The sequence below is a fragment of the Aethalodelphis obliquidens genome, unplaced genomic scaffold (genome assembly GCF_003676395.1).
Source record: "Aethalodelphis obliquidens isolate GAN/ISIS:26980383/991018 unplaced genomic scaffold, ASM367639v1 scaffold9, whole genome shotgun sequence".
Taxonomy (NCBI): Eukaryota; Metazoa; Chordata; class Mammalia; order Artiodactyla; family Delphinidae; genus Aethalodelphis; species Aethalodelphis obliquidens.
In genome coordinates, this window is record NW_020837953.1 from 32267720 (window position 1) to 32288933 (window position 21214).

General features: G+C 47.5%; 2 protein-coding genes across 9 annotated transcripts in view; both read right to left on the reverse strand.

Moving 5' to 3' along the window:
- The window catches only part of DHDDS (dehydrodolichyl diphosphate synthase subunit), a 28663-nt gene extending 24584 nt beyond the window's left edge, over positions 1-4079 (reverse strand). For 2 of the 8 annotated variants that reach the window (XM_027109596.1, XM_027109593.1), the window contains exons 1-3: positions 3880-3984; positions 3149-3264; positions 978-1094 (exon numbers count right to left, since the gene is read on the reverse strand). In XM_027109596.1, the coding sequence (XP_026965397.1) occupies positions 978-1094; positions 3149-3211 (180 nt within the window). In that variant the 5' untranslated portion in view covers positions 3212-3264; positions 3880-3984. Of the gene's footprint in view, positions 1-977; positions 1095-1777; positions 1913-3148; positions 3265-3848 lie in introns of those variants that run through there. The other 6 variants (XR_003433373.1, XM_027109594.1, XM_027109591.1 and 3 more) reach the window with 6 other exon arrangements.
- A 4402-nt stretch (positions 4080-8481) lies between these two features.
- On the reverse strand, positions 8482-20773 carry LIN28A (lin-28 RNA binding posttranscriptional regulator A). Its single transcript, XM_027109599.1, has 4 exons — positions 20642-20773; positions 19992-20176; positions 9498-9682; positions 8482-8765 (listed from the first exon to the last, which is right to left on the reverse strand). Exons 1-4 carry the CDS (start codon positions 20670-20672, stop codon positions 8549-8551), a joined length of 618 nt encoding a protein of 205 aa, XP_026965400.1. The 5' UTR covers positions 20673-20773; the 3' UTR covers positions 8482-8548.
- Positions 20774-21214: the final 441 nt, after the last annotated feature.

Consider the following 21214-nt stretch of genomic DNA (forward strand, 5'->3'; position numbering starts at 1 on the left):
TAGCAGGTCACAGAGCCAGGAAGTGGCAGAGTAGGGGTGCCAATGAGTTCTGAGTGACTACAGAGCTTAAGCTCCTAAGCACTAGGCAAAACCTGCCTCTTAGTCACAAAAGAGAAACTGAGATCAACAAACCTGAAGACCTCAGCGTTGGAGAGAACCCCACAACCACTCATTCAAGGCAAAAAATATCACTGCCCTGGCTTCAGGACGTGTTCTTGTGCCAAGAAGCTGGGATCCGTGGGCTACAGAGTTTCACAAAGATTGACATATTCCATTCTGATTGATAAATTTACTGTTTCCCAATTTGCAGTGGGCATTAAAACCATAAAACGTTGATGACGTTTGGTTGGAGTGACGTCCTGGTTTGTCTGGCACTCTTCCTAGTTTAAGCACTTAAAGGCCTGTGTCCTGAGAAACACCTCAACCTCAGGATGGGTAGTCACCCTCTACCTTTGCTCTGGAAATGTCACTTCTAAGAATTTATTCTAAACTAGTACCATTTATAATGTCCAATAATAGTGGAGCAGCTAAACAAACTATGTCTGATCCTCAGGAAAAATGTTCCACAGCCATTAAAACATATAGGTAGAAAGCCGTAGCTCAACCTAGAAAAATACTTGCCAAAATGTCAAGAAAAAAATAAGGTTATCAAAGCTACAGATGTAATTTTATAAATGTTAAGTCATGTTGATCATATTACAAGGATTGGGATGAGGCACAGAAAAACATAAATTGTTGATTAAAGTGGTAAGAGGAGACAATTTTGTTCTTATTTCTAATATTTTGCGATGATTCACTGGATGACTTCATTTTCTGTTAATGTTGATATGAGATCTATGGCTAGCAAGCAAGCAATAAAACAGACAAACAGCTATAAAAAAGCACTCTCAAACCACAGCAAACTCAGGGCCTGGTTTTCTAGCTATAATCCAATTCTCCACAGACCATTCACCTTGGGTTCTGCAACGTGTACCCACCTCAGCCAGTTTGTTGAAGCCCTGTGAGTGACCCTCTTGCCTCTCCACTTGGCACTTCTTGGCATAGCGACGGTTCCCATCCATTATAAACGCAATGTGTTTGGGCATTGGGCCTGCCTGTGAAGGAAGAAGAGAAATGAACACATCACATACTCCTCAGAGATAAAGGGAGACAATATGCCAAGCTGACAGGCTTGAGCTATATGATAAAAGCCCTGAGGAAGGGAACTGGGTATTCTGTACTTTTAGCTCAATACATAAGCATTAAGCACTTTTATTCATTTTTATTTATATGTTTATTGAGCCCTTACTACATGCCAAGTACTATGCTGAGCTTTTCACATTTCATCTTAATTTTTTATCATACAAACATATGAAGTAAATAGTGTTATCTTCATTTTATAGGTGAAACAACTGAGGCTCCGAGAGGTCAAGTGACTTGCATAAGTCACACAGCCAAGAAGAGACAAAGTGGGGATTCAAATTTAGGTCTATGTGCTTTCAGAGTTCATCTCCTAACCATATGCCTTTAACCACCACCTGGGTTTCGTTAGCCTTCAACTGGAAGGCACAGGAAGGATATTGATGGGTATGGCCAAATGTAAAGGGCATCCTCCACACAAGAGGCATACACTTCTCAGTTGTATCCGAGTCCTGTCACACAGGAATGGGGGCCTCATATTGTTGGATCTTCTTATTTTACAAGAGAAGCTAATCAAGATTTTTATAAAAATTTAAATGTCAGGAGCCATTTGAAAACAAACAAAAAAGACATTTTGGGGGCAAACAAAACTTCTTACCTGGCCTAGAGCAGACTTTTGTTGTCTATCATAGCAAAAATTCACTCCTTGGGCTATTTTCCCTCACTGGAGGGGCTCTTCATAGACCACTTCCCCTGCATCTCCCAACATTTTCTACTTTTGTCCCCCATATATAGCCATAAAAAAAAAAAATTCCGGTAAAGTCATGCAGCTTGTTCTTCCCAACACGTGACCGCAGTGTTTCCTTGAGGAGATGCTTTTCTATTTCCTGGACTGCCTGAGATCACCTGGCATTTGTGTGTGAGTGTACGTGTGGGTACGAGGCTTACTTACTCATAAATTCACTGCTACTTGCTGCTTGACAGCCTGTGGCTGAAAAATAAAACCAAGCTGACTGGCTCCAATATCAAACCTTTCATGTGAGGAGGATATAACATTGCTGTGATTCCTAGAGAAAAAGCTGAGGGAAGATCTAGGGAGTGGAGTGTAGGAAACAGAGTGATTGTAGTCTTGAAATGATTGAAAGACAGCCCCAATAATAGTAATTAAAAGCTGCTAGACACAGTGCTGAGTGTTTTCTATGTAGTTTCATTTAATCCTCAAAATCACCATATAAAGTCACATGGTTAATAAACGATAGAATAGAACTTTCATTCATGTTTGCCTCCAGAACCCTCTTAACCATTATGCTCTACTGTCACATCAAAGAAAGATTAGTTATTTTATCTAAACCCAGAGGTCAGGGACTTCCCTGGTGGCGCAGTGGTTAAGAATCTGCCTGCCAATGCAAGGGACAGGGTTCGATCCCTGGTCTGGGAAGATCCCACATGCCGCGGAGCGACTAAGCCCGTGGGCCACAACTACTGAGCCTGAGCTCTAGAGCCCGCAAGCCACAACTACTGAGCCCGCATGCCACAGCTACTGAAGCCAGGACGCCTAGAGCCCGTGTTCCACAACAAAGAGAAGCCAGCACAGTGAGAAGCCCATGCACTGCAACAAAGAGTAGCCCCCGCTCACCGCAACTAGAGAAAGCCCGCACACAACAATGAAGACCCAATGCAGCCAAAAATAAATTAAAAAAACAAAACAAAACAAAATAAAGCCCAGAGGACAATACTAGGAATAATAGATCAAAGTTCTAGGGAAACAAATTTCAGGAAGATCTAACAGTCTATGCTGCCCAATGATATTGGGAGGTCTCAGGCTTCCTGAAAATGTGAGAGTTAGGACAATAATCTGCCAGAAATGTAGATCTGGAAGTTACCTGCAATTCTAAGGCTCTTTGATACCATTGCTAAATTCTACTACAAATCCATAAATATCATGGGTTACCCAGTTTTTATAACAGGTTTTAATATAAGATTACCCAACGAACCAAAAGGCCAACTGGTGCATTGGGCCACTGCTCACCTTTATGATGTTGGCACAGAACCGCTCCCAAAACGACAGCTCTCCTTCCTTGATCCATGACATAGTTCTTGCCTCAGCAGAAGAAGCACAGAACAATTAGTCACCAACCAGGTAACCTTGTATAAACAAGACAGAGAATTAGAAGTCACCACACCTGCAAACAACTATGGCTGACTTGCAGGGATTCACCAAAACGGTAGAATCAGCCAGCATTAGAATCCAAAAACACTGGCCCTGGACTTCCCTGGTGGTCCAGTGGCTAAGACTCTGCGCTCCCAATCCATGGGGCCCGGGTTTGATCTCTGGTTAGGGAACTAGATCCCACAGGCCACAACTAAGAGTTCGCATGCTGCAACTTAAGATCCCGTGTGCCACAACTAGGACCAGGCAGAGCCAAAAAAAAAAAAAAAAAGACACTGTCCTAAGCCTCTAGTCTTTCACTACCCAGAATTTATAAGCCAATAGGACCTTTGGGCGCAGAGGCCTTTCCTTGGTTCTATGGGCTTGGTGGACCTTGCTCCCATCCCCTTTTTTCTCAGAGTCTGCACTGCCTTTTTCTGAACATGTAAGTCTGCTTCTTGTCACATCGTAGTGCCTACATCCTGATCCTTCCCCCTTCTTCCTTCTCCATCTTCCACCAGGCTGTTTCCCACTCTCGGGGCTCCGGGTCACTAACCCCTTCAGTTGTTGCACCCGTTACCTCCTACCCCAGAGATTTCCCAATTATTTACTCCTTCACTTGTATCTTCCACTATCCCCTTTGTCTCTCCCACAGCTGCCTCCCGCTCAGTCATCTCTCTCCTCTTCTCCTCTAATCCACCCCCTGAATCCAGCACCTTGACAGGCTCCGCCGGCACCTTTCAACAGCTCGAGGGGACCGACACTTCCTCACGACGTGGCGCTGGAAGAACACGTCATCGTTGGGCGCTGGGACACGCTTCTGCCGTCACCGAATGGGCGGGGCCCTGGCCTGCGCCTGCGCGCTCGGAGGAGGAGCGGAGCTGAGCTAAGCTAGGGTTCTCGGCTGTGCGCACTCCAGGGGCGGGGCACGTTGGGGTGAAGGGGATAACCGCGCGGGCTACCCGGCTCCGGGCCACGTGCGAGGGACCCGGCTGGGGAAGGCGGGGTTCAGACCACCTGGGAGAGCCGAGAAGTCTGTAGACAGGCGGGCTAGGTTACGGGGCAAGAATTAGGGGAACCCCACCTCAGAAATGCTGGGACTTCTTAGCCACTGGTGGCAGTTTGGACTTTTGAGAAAAGGGGTAAGGCGGCGTCCTGCTAGCTGGAAGGCCGCTACACTGGCTTTAGAGCTCTGGTACAAGTGTTTTTTGTTTGTTTGTTTTTTTGGTAGAAGTCTTAAATATCCTGTTTTTATACTGTTTTGTCTTATTTAGTGAATTTAATCGTTTGCGAAGTTCCTAGCCGTAGTTAGCCTCACAGGGAGGGCACTTAATATCAGTCCATTTTGTGCTGATTTAAGGCACTCAAGATTTTGGGATTTGCATTCTCAGGACCTACCCAAAGAACTCAAAAAAGGGTTAAGGCCAGAAAGAACTCTAAGAATGACTTCTAAAGTTTAAGAAAGGCCATCAACTAACCCTGACAGAAAAATCAAGGGCATTCATTCTGTACCAAACCTTTAAAGAAAAGGGCTGCAGGAATTTGAGGCACTAACTCACAAAAGATATTGGGAGTTTAGTTTTCTTAAAATGAGAGAAGGGGAAAAAAAAAAAACTTTACCATTTTCAGAGAACCTTCTTGTAGTTTTACTTTGGGTTGCAGTGTCAAGGAAACAAGGCAAGAGATGCTGTAGTCATGACTCCCGATTCATTACTTTTGTCTTCCACTCTTGCTGATGAAAGGGTTATTTTTAACAGAGTGAAATGATCAAAGAATGCCCTCCAGAGATGAGTAACCCACCCATGAATGGTCTCTTAAGCTTTTCCATCCTTCCTGCTTTGCATGTAGGTTAGTAAGTTTCTGCCTAGCTGATTTCTTCAATTTTGCAGGAAAAGCATTTAGTGAAGTCCAGTAGTAGCTTGCTACTTTTAACATCTTCCAAGGTCAGCTTTGACTTTTGGTAGGAAGTCCCTAGAGGGATATATGAAACTTCTTACCCTTGTTCTGTTAACGTTTCGGTGCACTTTGGGTGATAGTTGGTATGCCTCCAATCAAGTCTTTCTTTTCTAACCCCTCCTTCCCTTAGGGGGAGCTAGATGTTTAAAAATACAGTGTTCATCAGGCTAGTGAACTTGTTAACATGTGTTTATAGCTGGTCAGTGTATCTCCTCTGGCCTCAATTTCAACAGTTTCCCCTGTATTTCCATCCCTGGGTTGCTGCAGGGGGTTAATTAATTAAGATTTGTAAAGGGCTTTGAGGAGCAAGGGACAAAGTATTATTAGGGTCTCATGCCCCAAGCCATGGCCCCATCCTTTCATCCCAGTCAGTGGCACAGGCAACCCCATTCTTATGCATGCCAAGCCCTTAATCCCCTCTTGAATGTGGCAGCTTCCAAGGAAAGGACAAGAGGCCTTAACTAGAAACAAAAATCCACTGTAATGAGGTGCTAAAAAGACTGAACTTTCAAGATTCACTCCTAACAAAATGGCTGAACAGAAAACTTAATGGTTCTTGTGACTTGAGTCCCAATCCAAGAAAGTGGAAATAATGGTAGGAAGAAAGCACCTTAAATATCAACCAAGGAGATGACAGTTTCGGTACCAATAAGTCTTTATTCATTGTATTTTCCCAAGGAAAAGAAGGGGAAGGGAAAGGGGTCAGCATGTGTTACAAAATGATAGCAAATGGGAAAGGAAGTACCTGGCACAGCAAAATCAACCAACAAATAAACACTGCCCAGATGGGGTCGCCAAAGCCCAAGGGGGCTCAGTCTCCTGCAGTTCAGTAATGAGGGGAAGGGATGAAGAACAGGTACATGCTTTTCTACCCTCCCTCCCTCCCCATAAATTCAAGATTTCACACAAAGCTTTGGTTTCTAGCAGTAAACATGGAGTTACATTCGTCCGTCTCCTATTAAACAATTTTGTGGCCACTTTGACATAAGTTTCTTGCACCTGCATAAAAGTTCCTGAGTGACTTGACTATACATTCATCTTTCCTTTCGTGGTCTCCCAACCCCACTTTCTACATGGAAGGCCCCCTCGTTGCTCCTCTAACCCTAGGATTAGAGATTAAAGTAGGTTTTAATCCATGCAAAGACAGCAGTCTCTTTGGAATGAATCAAATCAAGGAATGGTCATGACTCAGGAGATTGAGAACAAGGGATGAACAAGGGATGGTGAGTTCTTAGGATTTCTCAGGATTTTTGCACAAATCATTTAATCACAGACACCCCACAAATTAAACGTATAGGTGTATGGACTATTTTTGGGGAGGGCACGAAGGGGGAAAGAAGAGGGGGTAGGAATACAGTGTTTAGGACAGAAAATCTTGTTCGAAATAGGAAACAGGGGAAGGGGAACACAAAAGAAAGTGTAGTTCAAGACCTCCCACTTCAAGAAGAGGGGCCCCCAAGTTTATGTTTCAGATCTTTTTGGCTGGTGCAGACCTTTTGTCAAAGATGCTTTGGCTATTTTTCTCAATATAAAAAGAAGTTTGTAAACAATAAAACCCCAAAAGAACATGGAGAAGACCAACACATTATATTTACACAAACTAGGCCACCTAGCAATCACCAAATCAGCTACTTGTGAAGTCCTACGAAGTCCAGACAAATACAATAACTAGAGGGGGGCAGCAATTGGGGGAGACAAGAACCCAGGATCAGACACACATCACCCAATGCGTTCTATTGCATTTGCCCCGTTACAACACAGTGAGGTAGGTTTGCAGTGATCTCACAGCATGTAAACGAAACCCCCTTTTCTCCTTTAGCTACCATGACACTAATTACTGCTGCAGCAGGGCAGGACACTGGCTCTGGGAACCACAAAGAAGCCATCACTGATGGTCTCTCTGGAAACCAAGGAGGAAAAGTCCAGAATTGTTAAAGATTAAGGATCTTGTCCTTGCTTCATATATCCATCCCTGGGCAGCTCAAGATGGGTACAGAGGCATCGTTCTTAAAACCTGTCCTTACCAACTCACAGTTTTTACAAAAACACATACAATACGCCCTGTTGTGTATGTTAGGCCTAGCCCAATCCACTGAAGGATGGACCTGGTATGTAAAACGAGTCCTATGCCCTGGGATTACAGGTCTGGAACAGGAATCCTTTATCACACATACAGATGACCTCTGCCTAATCTTGGCTTCCCCTCTCTGCACCTTTTACCTGGCCCAGCCTCTCCTAACCTCTCTGTACCACCTTTTCCTGTTCAGACCAATTTCCAATCTTTCAGTAGAAGGAGACCAAGCCATGGGGCAACCCAGTTAAAACCTAGTCTCCCATGAAACATTGAAGATGGAGGGGTTTCAAGAGGACACTGTGGCAGAAAAGCCAGCTCTAATTGGCAAAAATGAGGTAGTTCAATAGGCTATACGCTCCAAATAGTTGTTCTCTCTGGTGATAGAGCAACAAAAAGTATTCCTGCTGTGCAGACCCGGAGCTGTCGCCGACTTATCCCTGAGATTGCTCACGTACCTGAGAACACAGTGCAGGAATGAGGGCCTTAGATTAAAATACACAAAAATACAAAACCAGAATATTTATATTATGAAAAAAAAAGTTAAAATGCACAAGATACGTCATTCGCACACAGCTAGTGCAGTTGGCATCCTGAAGAAAGTGGGACCCAAGGTACAGTCATCCAAGGGAGCAAATAAATAAAATTGTATTGGCCCAGAATGGGGTGGGAGTGAGCTTAGAAGCAGCAGGTCTGCAGCTGTTCCCTCAACCCCCCTTTTGCCTGTCATCACAACCCACTGCTTGGGACAGTTCTCTCAGCACTCTCTCCCAGGAGGAGGTTATGAGCAGACAAGATGTGGAAAACCCTGCCTTACCCCTGAGATATTTCCTCCCACAGAATGTAGTGGCTTGTGGGTTGGGTCCATCAATCTGGTCTCATGCTTAATCTTTTCACTCTGGCACGGGAAATATTATTCCATATCCTTCTTGAAGAGTAAAACAACTTCCCTATCCAGGCCACTTTCAGAAGCTGGAGATTCTGGGGGTGGAGACTCAGATAAAGCATGCAGGAAGGGTTACCCCCCAAAGCCCTCACGTGCATTTGGATAGAGCATGATTGGAGTTTCTTTGCCTCACCCCTTCCCCCCCACCAAGAGGAAAGAGGGGGTGACGCTTTGGCCCCCGGTCTGAGATATATGGCAGTGCCAGCTGCCCCCTACCCACCCTGTCCCCACTTTCTCCACTCTGCCGATGGATGCCTGTTCCTCAAAACTTCCTGATCACACACGGATAGCCCCCACCCACTGTGGCTCAATTCTGGGCCTCGGGGAGCATGGCAGGGCTATGGATCTCTTCTTCCTCCTCCCGAAAGCAGGCTGGCTTTCCCTGGGAGCTGGGAGCTTGCTGGGCCTTCAGTGGACACGAGGCCACCATGTGGTTGATGCTCTGGCAGAAGTGGCACTTCTTGGGCTGGGGTGGCAGTTTGCATTCCTTGGCATGATGGTCTAGACCTCCACAGTTGTAGCACCTAGCACCAAGCAACATGGTAAAGTTGAGAGAAAGGAGTGAGAAGAGACTACAAGCCTTCCTCTGAAAGAGGACACCTGGGCTCTGGTTCAAGTTGTTACTATACCCACTTCCCTTCCCAGAGACCAATTTCCCCACTTACAAAAGGAGGAATATGACTAGATGACTCTGAGTCCTTTCCAGATACGTAATTGTCTAGATGATACCTTCCGATTCATGTCAACTTGAAAATACCAAGAACAGAAATTCTGGACCCCAATTGGGAACTACCATACCTTTAAAAAGAGTACCTGTCATTCAATAAAAATATAGAAATTAAAGGAGCCAGACTATGTGATCTGTTTGAGCACAGAACTAAGATGGAAGAAACCAGCCATTTGGAGACGTGGTGAAGAAGCAACAGGTACAGATACACCATCTTGTCCTGACCACATACACTTTCACATCCATGGTCTCTTTTAGTTCTAAAATAATCATGTGAGGTTAGTATCATGAAATCCGTTTAGCAATCGAGGCTAGTGCTAACAGAACGTAATTACTTGTCAAGTAGAAGAGCTAGGTCATGAAGTACCCTCCTCACATACTGCCCTCTCTTCACCTCCCACATCCAGGGGCCGCAGGCTTCCTTTTACCTTTGGCAATCTGGTCCAAGAAAGGGGCAAAATGAGGAGAGTTTTCCTCATCCTCAGCATGTCCCTCCCAACCCACACACAAGCTGCCTTGCAATCCATACCTGTCTCCCTTTGATCTGCGTTTCTGCATGTTCTTCCCTTTGGGCCGCCTCTCACTCCCAATACAGAACACCCCACCAGGGCCGGTGACTCGGATAGATTCCAGGCCCTTGGCAGACTTCTTAAAGGTGAACTCTACGGCCTCACCCTCCTTCAGGCTCCGGAAGCCCTCCATGTGCAGCTTACTCTGGGGGAGGGAAGCATGGTAGATTTTAATGTTAGTCTCCATTATTACACCAAAACCAAAAAAACCTGCATGCACATGTTCCTCTAAGGTTGGAAGAACACTTCCATTTTATCGGTAAAGAAACTGTGACTCAAAGAGTCATCACAATTAAGAACAAAATATCTACATCACATTAGGGACAATCATTAGATAAACAGATGCCATAGCATTTTTTGCAGCTAGTCTCAAAGTTCTAAGAAAAATAAAACAGAAGAAAAATTCTTAAACATAGCATTTATAAGAAATCAACCAATGTAAAATTGTAAAATATAAAGTAACAGACCTGGGGCTTCCCTGGTGGCGAAGTGGTTAAGAACCCGCCTGCCAATGCAGGGGACAAGGGTTCAAGCCCTGGTCCGGGAAGATCCCACATGCCGCAGAGCAACTAAGCCCCTGCGCCACAACTACTGAGCCAGTGCTCTAGAGCCGGTGAGTCACAACTACTGAGCCCGCATGCATAGAATCCGTACTCCACAACATGAGAAGCCCGAGCAACACAAGGAAGAGTAGCCCTGCTCGCTGCAACTAGAGAAAGCCCGCGTGCAGCAGTGAAGACCCAAATGCAGCCAAAATTAAATATAAATAAACATAAATAAAAATAAAAAACAAATAAAGTAACAGGCCTATACACTTAAAAAATGTCAGTCATGAAAGACAAACCCCAGAGAAGTAAAGAAACTGAATGCAACACATGACTCTGGATTGGATCTTAGAACAAGAAAAAATATTAGAACAACTGACAAAATTTGCATATGGTAGATAAATGTTTCAATGTTAAGTTCCCTAATTTTGACCATTGTACTGAGATTAGGTAAGAGAATGGCCCTATTTTAGAAAAAACACTGAAATATTTAAAGATGCTTGATATCTGTCTATCTGTACAAAGAAAAAGAATAAAAAAGCAAATGGGACAAAATATTAAGGACCGATAAATCTGGGTAAAGGTTATATGGGAGTTTTTAGTATTATTCTTGCAACCTTTTCCCAAGTTTGAAATTATATCAAAACAATGTTTCTGAAAGTTGAAGGGAAAAGGCAGTATGACCCAAGCAGACAGATCAGTGGATTAGAAGGGAAAGTCTACTGGGAGATCCAAGATTAAGTGGAGAAATCAACAGGTGAGGAAAACAATTCCATAAATACTATTGAGAAAACAGTTATCCATTTGAAAATGAAGCCAGAACTCTACACTTCGCATCATACGTATGCAAAACATATTTCGGAAGAATTAAATATCTCAGTGTTAAGAGGAAAAAACTTTGAGACAGTTTTTTTAAAAATCAAGACAGATAACTAAACTGATAAAACTACAAAAAGCTACTGTAAGTCAGTAAGAAAAAAGAATCACAGGGCTTCCCTGGCGGCGCAGTGGTTGAGAGTCCGCTTGCCGATGCAGGGGACACGGGTTCCTGCCCCGGTCCAGGAAGATCTCACATGCCGCGGAGCGGCTGGGCCCGTGAGCCATGGCCGCTGAGGCTGCGCGTCTGGAGCCTGTGCTCCGGAACGGGAGAGGCCACAACAGCGAGAGGCCCGCGTACCGCAAAAAAAAAGAATAAAAAAAGAATAAAAAGAATCACAGAACAGAATATAAGCAGGTAATTTGCGGAAGGATTTAGCATGACACATATGTTCAGTATCTCACTCGTTCAAAAAAAAAACAACAGAAAACAAAAATACCATGAAGCCATTAAAAAGAATGTAAACTTGTAAATAAAGTCCCTGTTTTGTTCACTGCTGCATTTTGACACCTAAATAATGCCTAGCACATTTTGGATGAATGAACAAGGAGGTAGGTTTTAATTATTTTACTTGGGAAGATGAGCAAATTGTTAAAGGAAAGGACTTCGAATGTGTGGAACGATCTCACCAAAACACTGCATGTTTGAACCAAAAAAAAAGGAGTTATTCACACAGCTAGTTGAATGGCAAAACCAGGGTCAGAAGAACCCAGGGTTTCCGATTTGAAGCTCACAGTCCATTTCACCTTGCCACTTACTGCGTCAACAACACATCAGTGGAGTGACAGCCTCTCCCAGACCCTGCCCAGAATAGGCTTCATTATAGATAGCTTCCAAAACATCCAAAGAGCACGTCAAATACGTCAACAAGGTGCAGTCCTCATTGAAAATGCGGTTCAGAAGCAAAAGGGATCATCGTGCACCCAGTCCTGGCTTGAGGCATGTCATGCTGCTGGTGGTAGTGATGGGGCAGGGTGGATATTTCAAACTGGGACTTAGGTGAAACATGCTCTTTTGCCAGATGCGATCCCCAATTCTTCAGTCATTTACATTTTTGTTTTAATTTAGATGGTACTGCTTAAGACAAAACTTCCGTTGAGGTAATTGGTTAAGAGCATAGGCTCAGGTGCCAGACACAACCTGGTTCATGAAATGCTGTTTCTACCAATTTCCAGCATCATGTGTGACCTTGGTCAGTCACTCACCTCTGGGCCTCAGAGAACAGGATAAAAACCTACCTTAGGGGTTTTTTTTTGTTTTTTTTGGTTGCACTGGGTCCTAGTTGTGGCAGGCGGGCTCCTCAGTTGTGGCCCGCCGGCTTCCCAGTTGCAGCACCGCGTGGGCTCTCCAGTCGCAGCAGGCGGGCCCCCTTAGCTACGGCTCCAGGGTTCCTTAGCTGTGGCATGCGAATCTCAGTTGCAGCATGCATGTGGGATCTAGTTCTGAGACCAGGGATCGTAGCTGGTCCCACTGCACTGGGAGCGCAGAGTCCCATCCACTGCGCCACCAGGGAAATCCCTACCTAAGATTTTTGTTTTTTGTTTGTTTTTCTTTTGCGGTACGCAGGCCTCTCACTGTTGTGGCCTCTCCCGTTGCGGAGCCTGGACGCGCAGTCTCAGCGGCCATGGCTCACGGGCCCAGCCGCTCCGTGGCATGTGGGATCTTCCCGGACCAGGGCACGAACCCGTGTCCCCTGCATCGGCAGGCGGACTCTCAACCACTGCGCCACCAGGGAAGCCCCCTAAGATTTTAATGAAGATTACGCGGGCAGGGAAACATGAAGAATATATGCTCAATAAATATCAATGAAATATTCCAAAGGTTGGGGATCCTTTCTTCTTTTTCCCACAGGAACAGCCAGAATTGTGATGACTCCCCCCACCAATCTTGATGTGGAGCATTAAAGCAGAAAATAAAAACATTTCAGAAAGGTGAAATCTCTTTCCCCCTCCCCGTTGTGTAACAACCACACTGAATTTGATGTTAAATCTGACTTGTCTCTTATTGAGCTGGGACAAGCCAGTGAGTCAGGAGGTGCTGGAGGAGCCAGACCAAGAGCATTCTTGACCCAGGCAAACCCAGCTTTTCCCATTTGCCTAGTGGGCTCTTAGGCTGGAACACTCCCAGTCCTTGCTGTGATTCAGCAGATAGATAAGTGACTAAGAGCCAGGGTTTAGAATCTGACAGCCTGTCCCCGCTTTCTGTGCTACCCTACAAAATGGAGTAAATAATAATTTTATGGTGGTGCTGTGAGGGTTTATGCATGAAAAGTAGTTAACACATAGCCTGCCACACATAAATCCTGAGTGGCAATTATCATCAACCTCTTCAGACTGGATGAGGGCAGGGTAACAGTGAGAAAGAAGTGTCAAGAGACTGGGAATTTTAACTCTAGTTTTTATCACTAACTGGCAGTGGAAACTCAGAAAAACATCCCCTCTCTGAGCTCCAGTTTACTGAGGACAACACTCTCCTCCATCCACACCTCCTAGGCTTACTATGAGAACAAGAGGATAATATAAATGGGGACATATGAAATTGACCAGCCCTCTCAGCTCACCCACTCCATCACTGGAGGATTTGAGGTCTGCTTAAGACTTTAAAAGGGTGAAAAAAAACAAAAACAAAACCGAAAAACCCCCAACCCTGCAGGCACCTCACCATAACCGGTCAAGATTTAGACTGGTGGTCTCCAAGGGTGGCTCCCGGGGGTGGGGGTGGGGGGCCTACCCCGCCCCTTTCTAAAACACATAGTTTGAATTCCTCTCTTATCAGGTAGGTAATCGGCGTGCAGCCCCACGGAGCCTGCCTCACAGGGCCTGATCGGAAAGGAGCCTGAAATTCTTGCTATCACCCCACCCCACCCCCAGCCACACACAAAGCGGGGCCTGGGCCCCGCCCCTCTCTCCATCCCCTCCAAAAAGAAAAGACCTGGGGGGGGAGGGGCAAGGCTTGAGCTCCCCCAATAGAGCCCAGCTCCGGGGAAACAAAGAGTTGACACTGGCTGGTTCTGGTGGTCAGATTCCTGGAGTTCCAGAGGCTGCAGATTCCCCCCTGACTCCCCCCCACCCCACATTCACCGCATTCATCAGTTCCTTCCTTCCTCTCCACATAAGGGTTATGGTCACGGTGAGAGAAACGGATACAGAGACACCTTTCTTCCCCAGTCAAGCTTGCTGGTCTGCCAAAGTCACCATCGCCAACAGCCATCTTTCCTTCTGACCTGCCCTCCCACCCTTCCAGGGCTTTCAGTCAAACCTTTTACTCAGGGACCTAATTAGGGTTATTTATTCAGATAAATTATATTAAAGGTGGGAGGGATGCAGGCCTCCCATCTTCCTTTCCCAATTTGTTTGAGGTAGGAGGGTGGGCAGCCTATAGTGGAGAGAGGGGAAGATGGCATTTAATCGGACAGAAAACAGTTACAGGAGGCATTTCTCTTTTTTTGGATGGCAAGGAAGGACTTGGGCCAGTTACAGTACTTAGTCTTTCCGCCCCCCTAATACCTCACCACTGCATACTCTAAGCTTCCCCCACATCAAGTATGCCTTTATAAGTTAGAGATAGAAGGGACCTTAGGGGTCACTCAGGACACGTGGAGTAAAAAGCTCACAGGAACCCGAGTTTCCCTCAACTTGCTCTATGAAATTTGGATAAATAAGTTCTGGTTCCTATAATCATCTGTAAAAGCAGGGGATCAGACGTGATCAAAGCTTGGGTTTCTGGCTTTTCTGCAAAACCCGGGGCCCTTCCAGCTCAAGACTACCTAGTGCATGTTTATACCCTCAGTTCTAGGTGCCTAGCAGTGCACAAACATTTGTAGAAGAAACTAAGTTCTCTACTATCTAAAATGACCAAGATTTAATTTTATTACTAATATTTACTATAGGCTAAGCAGTGTTTTAAGCACTTTACATGTTGTAACACATGTGACCCTCACACCAAGCCTGTAAGGTAGACCTTATCATGCCCCCTGTGTTACAGGTGAGGTCACAGAGGCAGAGGGGTGAAGCACCTTGACCAAATTTATAGTGTGAGAGCCCCGAGCTGATTGCAACTAGCCGGACTCTATATCCAGCACTATGCAATATAATGCAAGACGCACAGCCGTTTAAAAACTTTCTAACAGCCACAATGAAAAAGTAAAAAGCCGCAGGTGAAAGTAATTTTAATGACTTGGTTCCGAGGTGTCCTCGCAGTTCAACCCAAGCGTCATTCCTGAAGGTAGGGTTTGGTAGGAGCTAGGAAACCAATGGGTTCTATTAGAAGCAGTTTATTTTGATGTGTGTGTCAGGGAGGGTGGGGGAAAGAGATCCGTCCAGAACCAAAGGCTGTGAGCATACAACCCTACACACATCGCCTCTGCTCACACAGCCAGGACCACGAGCTCCAGCCTGGAGTTCTCCACCAGATGGTGCTGCTCATCAGCAAGGCGGCACAAAGGCAGCCAGAGGGAGACTGGAGCAGAAGAGAGGAAGGAGACGCGCGGTTCTCAACTCTGCACGCGAGTGTTCACCTAGATTGATCTTCCCAGCTCCTTAGGGTGGGCGTCTTCTCCTTGGTCCTTAGGAAAATGGAGTCGCAAGGAGACTGAACTCTGATGAGGACCCAACCCAGGGTGGTTCCCCACCCCACCCCCCACCTACCCATGGAGTGAAGAAAGGGTCAGGGAGTTTTAAACCAGTAACCCAGTTGTTGTTCTGCTCTGTTGAGAAAAGCCATTTACTCTCCTTTCCAGTCTGAATTAAGTAACTCCAAGCTGCCTCTGTACTAAGTGCCCTACTATTCTTGAAAGTTTTCTCCTCCCCCCCCACCTCCTTTGACCTCCCAGATTTAACACTGATAGTAATTGCTATTCTTGCCTGCAGGAAGAAAGGAGGGGTGATTTGCCTAGGGCTGTTTCTCAAAAAAAAAAAAAAAGCACCAGCAAATTCCAATAGGTAGTTTGATTAGGAATGTTCCAGAAACAACCTTGCCCTGGAGAAAATCACTGACAACCACTTGTATGGCAAGCTTGTGGTGTCACCAACCACAAGCTTTGCTCATGATGGTGGCACAGCCTTTACTTGGGACACTGTCTAGAAAGCAGGTCTCTTCAGAAAGAGAAGGACCCAAGAAGATCCCATAATGCTCAAACCAACTCGTGCTTCTTTGCCAACTTCCTGAAAAAATCCACTCATTTAAAAAATAGTTTCCTATTAAGATGGAAATGAAGTAACTAATGAATGACCCATCAAACCCGTGCCTCCAATATCCTATCGGGAGCTCAACTGCAATCCACTGACATTCACTCTACAAGCTTTCATGGTGTTTCTACTGAGTGCCAGGCCCTATTCAGGCCCTAGTCCAGAAAGAGACAGCAACTATCAGTTAACATTCCCTCCCTACCTCCAGCCTTTTGTGTCTGGAGGAAGACTTCCGCTGACAAGGATCCCCAACTGTTAGTGTACTCCTGATTCCTCAGGGGACCCATATTCATTTCTTCAGCCCACCAGGTGCGTACTAGAAAACTAACCAGACTGCTAGTCTCTCTCTTCAAAGAGTTTACAGGTTAGAAGAGGGGTTAAGACAAGTACATCAAAAAATGAAACATAAGGTGGGTAATCAGAGGCACTAGTGAGGTTATAAACCAGGTGGGAAAGATCCCTTTACATTCTCCCTGCCCCCAAACCCAAGAGCCCTACTCTAGATGGGTCTGAGTTGCTCTCACTACCCCCCACTCATCCTTTTCAGAAAAAGCAGGCCACGTGGCTTCAGCAGTTTCTCGGTATTGGAAATTTCTTCTCCTAACCCAAACTTGGTCCCTCGGTCAAATTTGGGCTCTTCTTTTGCCTCCAAGCCTTGTAATACAGCATTTTTGCCAGAAAGCCATTTTAAACAGACTTGGGTTCTAAAGAGCTGTGGGAGAAAGCAGGGGACCTTTTCCTCATTTTCAAATTTCTACAAATCTAAGGGGTTTGGGAGTTGAGCCACAGGAAAACATGAGGTAAGCCAAAACTCTTAAAATGGCCATAGAGAATTGAGAATCCTTGGTGAACCTCAGGAAACCAGGAGACAGTAGTTAGCTCTTTCTTGTTCCACCTTGCGATGTATAACTGTTTTTCAACTGGGGGCGAGTTTGCCTCCCAGGGGGCATTTGGCAATGTCTGGAGACATTTTTGGTTGTCGCAACTGAGGGATGCCCAGCATGAGAAATTATCCTGCTCAAAACACGTCAATAGTGCTGAGGTTGAGAAACCTTGATTTAAGGGCTGGCCACCTGCCATGATTATGATTCTTAAATTCCCCCAAATTCAGGGACAGGAAGAGAGTCCTAGCATAAGACCTGTGGCTGAGTAAAAGGGTTGTTACAGAAGTCTCTTTGCTTTATGGGTTTTATTTACTCATTTTTTTAAAAAGCTAAAGGTAGGTTTTCTTTCCCACTCATCCACCCCTGTGGGGCACTGCGTGTTTGACAGGGAGTGCAAAAATAGTGAACAGCGTGTTGGGAACCAAATAGGCCCAACCTTGGAAGGGAAAAGAAAATGTTTAATTGCTCCCCACTCCTCTTTCCTTAGGAAAGGGGCTCCCTGACCCCCTCCCTTAGCAGATGTTATCTTAGGACAGTTATCTTGCTCACCACCCACCCTGCAATTCTAAGGTACCCACCACCAGCAGCCAAAGGAGAGGTTTTCAAATGTCTCACTCTCTCTCCACTTTGGGAACACTCCCCTCCCGCAGGAGGATTTTTAAGGATTGTCCTGCATCTACCTAACTCCTCTATATTAGATCCCCAGGGAGAGATTTCAAATCTCTCAAGTGCAGGACTGGAATCACTAGTCTAACTGCTATGGTAGGGTTTGAGGATCAACGTAAGCCCCAGCAGTGCACAATCGAAAGACAGAGCTACCAGGTGAGGCTCAGGGAATGTCCACCATTGTCCTCTGTGACTGTTAGTCGGGGGTGTTAGGGAGACAAATTCTTGATTCCTTATCCCAGCTCAACTCCTCCTGATAACTTATTCAACTGTGGAATGTCCCTGGACATTCCAAGACCCCAAAGTCCAGTTATCTCCCAGCAAACCCATCTGAAATAATGTGGTATGGGCTCCACTCCCCAAACCAGAAGGTCCCTGCTTTCTGTTATGCCCTCCAATATTTCCCAACTGCTTTCGATCCTAAGGGTAAGTGGGCTGAGGCACAGATGCATTTGCTCAGGAAAACCTTCCTTGCGAGTTGGGTATCACCAAAGAACCTCAGAGGGGCTACATTCCCCTCAGTCCTTCCCTATTCAACAGCCTTTGGAAGGGAGGCAAGAAAATGTTGGGTTTGACTCTTTTATTCCAAGCCTTCCAAAATTGGGGAAGCTGTCCAGTCATCTCCAGACCAGGAGAGATTTTAATCTCTTTGTGATCAGATAAATGGGAGAGTGGGGGAGCCGGCCACCCCGCTGAGGAGGGCCATTCAAAGCTGGTTCCTGTAATAAAGTGATTTAATAGATCTAAAGAGGCCAATTCCCTTCTTTTTCCCACAATTACTTCCTGTGGGTTATCATTCACATATGTAAATGAGACAGGGAAGGGGGCAAAGACACCAGCCAGAATTAGTTGTCTGATGGGGAGGGGGTAAAGTTGGGGGTGGAGGAACTGGGTGAAGCAAGGGGATAGCCAAGCATTCTGCTGCCGACCCTTCTGGAAAGATGTTCTAGTAGCCCAGTGACCCCAACATTAACTGGTGGGCCCCCGTCTCCCCATATCCTCTATCTCCCCTGTTCCCCCCATTCTGTGTCCTCGCTGAGGGGCATGCTCGGAGACTTCCCCGCTGCCTCCAACTACTCCACCCAGCATCTCCACCCCTCCCCCTCCAGAATACCATCCCTCAGGCTCCAACCCTTAATCCCCACATCCTCCTTTCCCCTCCCCCACTGCTCCTAAAGCCAACCTCTCCGAAGTAACCCCTCCATGCCCGGCCTGGGTGTCAACCTACTGTGCCTGGGATTAGCAATTTCTTCTCAGGTCCAGCCCCAAACCTCCAAAGGTGGAGGGAACACAAGCAGCAACTTCCTTTACATGGTTGTTATGTGTGGCTTGTGCCCAGGACCACAGAAATGCTTCTAAGATATTCAGGAAGGGGTGGCCAGGGAGGAGGAAAACCTGAAGTCTCTGGTTCCTTGTTTGAGGCTGGGAATGTTAGGACAGCAATCAATGGCTGTCTGGGGCCATAAATGCCAAGCTGAGGAGAATAGGTCCAGAGGCTAGCCTCCCTCCACCCTCTGCCCTGCGACACTGAATTTCACCCCCACTGTGCTGCCTTGCTTTAACTGAGAACTTGGGGTTGCAACCTAACTCCCTCCGAGCCTGGCCCAGGAATCTAAGGCCTGGGCTCCTTGGGTTTTCTTTCCTGATAGGAAATGAACAGTAAAAGCCCAGCGAGTGAACCGTGTGCCTGAGACTGTGTTCTCGAGGAACTTTCAAGCCCCCAGAGAGATCCTTCAAGGATCTGCCAAACCGACCCAGGCCCCAGAGCTTGAGTTTTGGGTGACCACCTGGGTGAGGAGACCCCACTGACTTCTCAGCTTTACCCCGTTGGGTCCCGAAGTGGTTTCCCTCCCTCTTTCCAGGCCGGGAGCTCCATTCACACCATAGTGAAAGGCGCGGGCGCTCAGGGCTCTGCTCTGACCGGGCATGTGCTTCCCTGGCCGGCCTGCTCGCCCTCCCCCCACTGGCAAGCACAATACAACCTTAGTTCTGCCACATGGGGTCATCTCCCTGCCCCCTGCCCCCTGCCCCCTGCCCAGGGGAAAGAGGTAACAGACACGTGGTAAACCAGAGGGGTTCCCGGAGGGGGGTAGGGGTGCTGATACTCGGCTCTGCCCCCAGCTCTCGTCCCGCTGGAGTTAAAGGGGACTCAGAACTGGGGTGCCACGGCAAAGATGGGAGCGCACAATGAGGGCCCTTGATCTCCCTCAACCCAACAGCCGAGGCCGTCTGCCCACCCTTGGATCCGCGCGCCAACATCCCCTTCCCGCGGCAAAGTTACAGGGGTCGGTCTCACCTGGTGCACAAAGACATCCACCGGGGGGTCGAGTGCGACCCCGGCGCGGGCAGTCATGGACAGGAAGCCGAATCCCATGCGCACGTTGAACCACTTACAGATGCCGGCTCCGTGCAGCAGCTGCGGCTCCTCGGCCGCCCTGGCCGCGTCCTCCTGCGCCTCCTCCGGCGCCTTGGCGCCGCCACCTGGAGATTGGAAGGGCGCTCAGCTGGGGGGCCACGGAATTGGAGGACCCCACCAGAGACCCCGGCAAGGAGACCTGAGCGTGCAGCCCGCGGGTGGACACCCAAGGCGCTGCAGCTACCAAGATGCCGACGAGAAAATACCTGTCCCGGCTGCCTCCCGCGCTCCCCAAGCTTAAACTGAGGCCAGTGGTGCCCCGAAAGTTTTGCTCATCTTCCCACTACACGTTGCCCGGGGACAGACGGCCAGACAGGCCCCTCCTCTTCTCTCCCCCCGCCCCCGTAGCTTCAGCTTGCACGGCACTGGGACACCAGGGTTCCTTGCTCCAGAGATCGCCCCCTGAAACAGGAGGCCGCAGATTTGGGGTCCTTCGGCTAGCCTGGGGGACACTTCCCCCACCTCCCTTTGATGTGGCTTCTGGGCGCCCCTGCAGCCTAAGTTGTCCCCAGTAAGTCCCGAGGTCGAACCTGCAAACTGCTGGTTTGACACAGAGCCCATGGTAGTCGGCTGAGCCCGCGGCCCCGGGCCCCAGGTCGGCCGGCTGCTGGCCCCAGAGAAGTCCGGAGGCAAAGGGGTGGCTCGGAGAAGAGGCTGCTACATCTTCCCCAGCACAATAGCGGTGGGAGGGCCCACGGCTTTTCAAAGGCTCCCAAATTCTAAAAGACAATGACCCAACCCCCCGCGGGCAGCCCCCTCCCCTCCCCTCCCTCTCCTCTCCCCTCCCTTTCCCTCCGGCTCCAGCTCCGGCCCCCACCCCCCACCCCCGCCCCATCGGTCTCTGACACCTCTGGGGTGTCCCTTCTCAGAACCTTGAGGTTTGACACCCCCCGGCCCCCCCCCACATCTGGAGATTGGGGCCGTCAGCCCTAGAAGTCTTGAGTACCCGGGAATTGGGGATCCTGCACTTTAAGGACTCAGTAGGGGTCCCCAAAGCAGCATACAGGTGGGGGGCCTGTGGGGGGGTAGTTTTAAAACCACGTGACTGCTCCCACACACACTCACACACCACCCCCACCCCCCTTGCAGATAATTATACATTC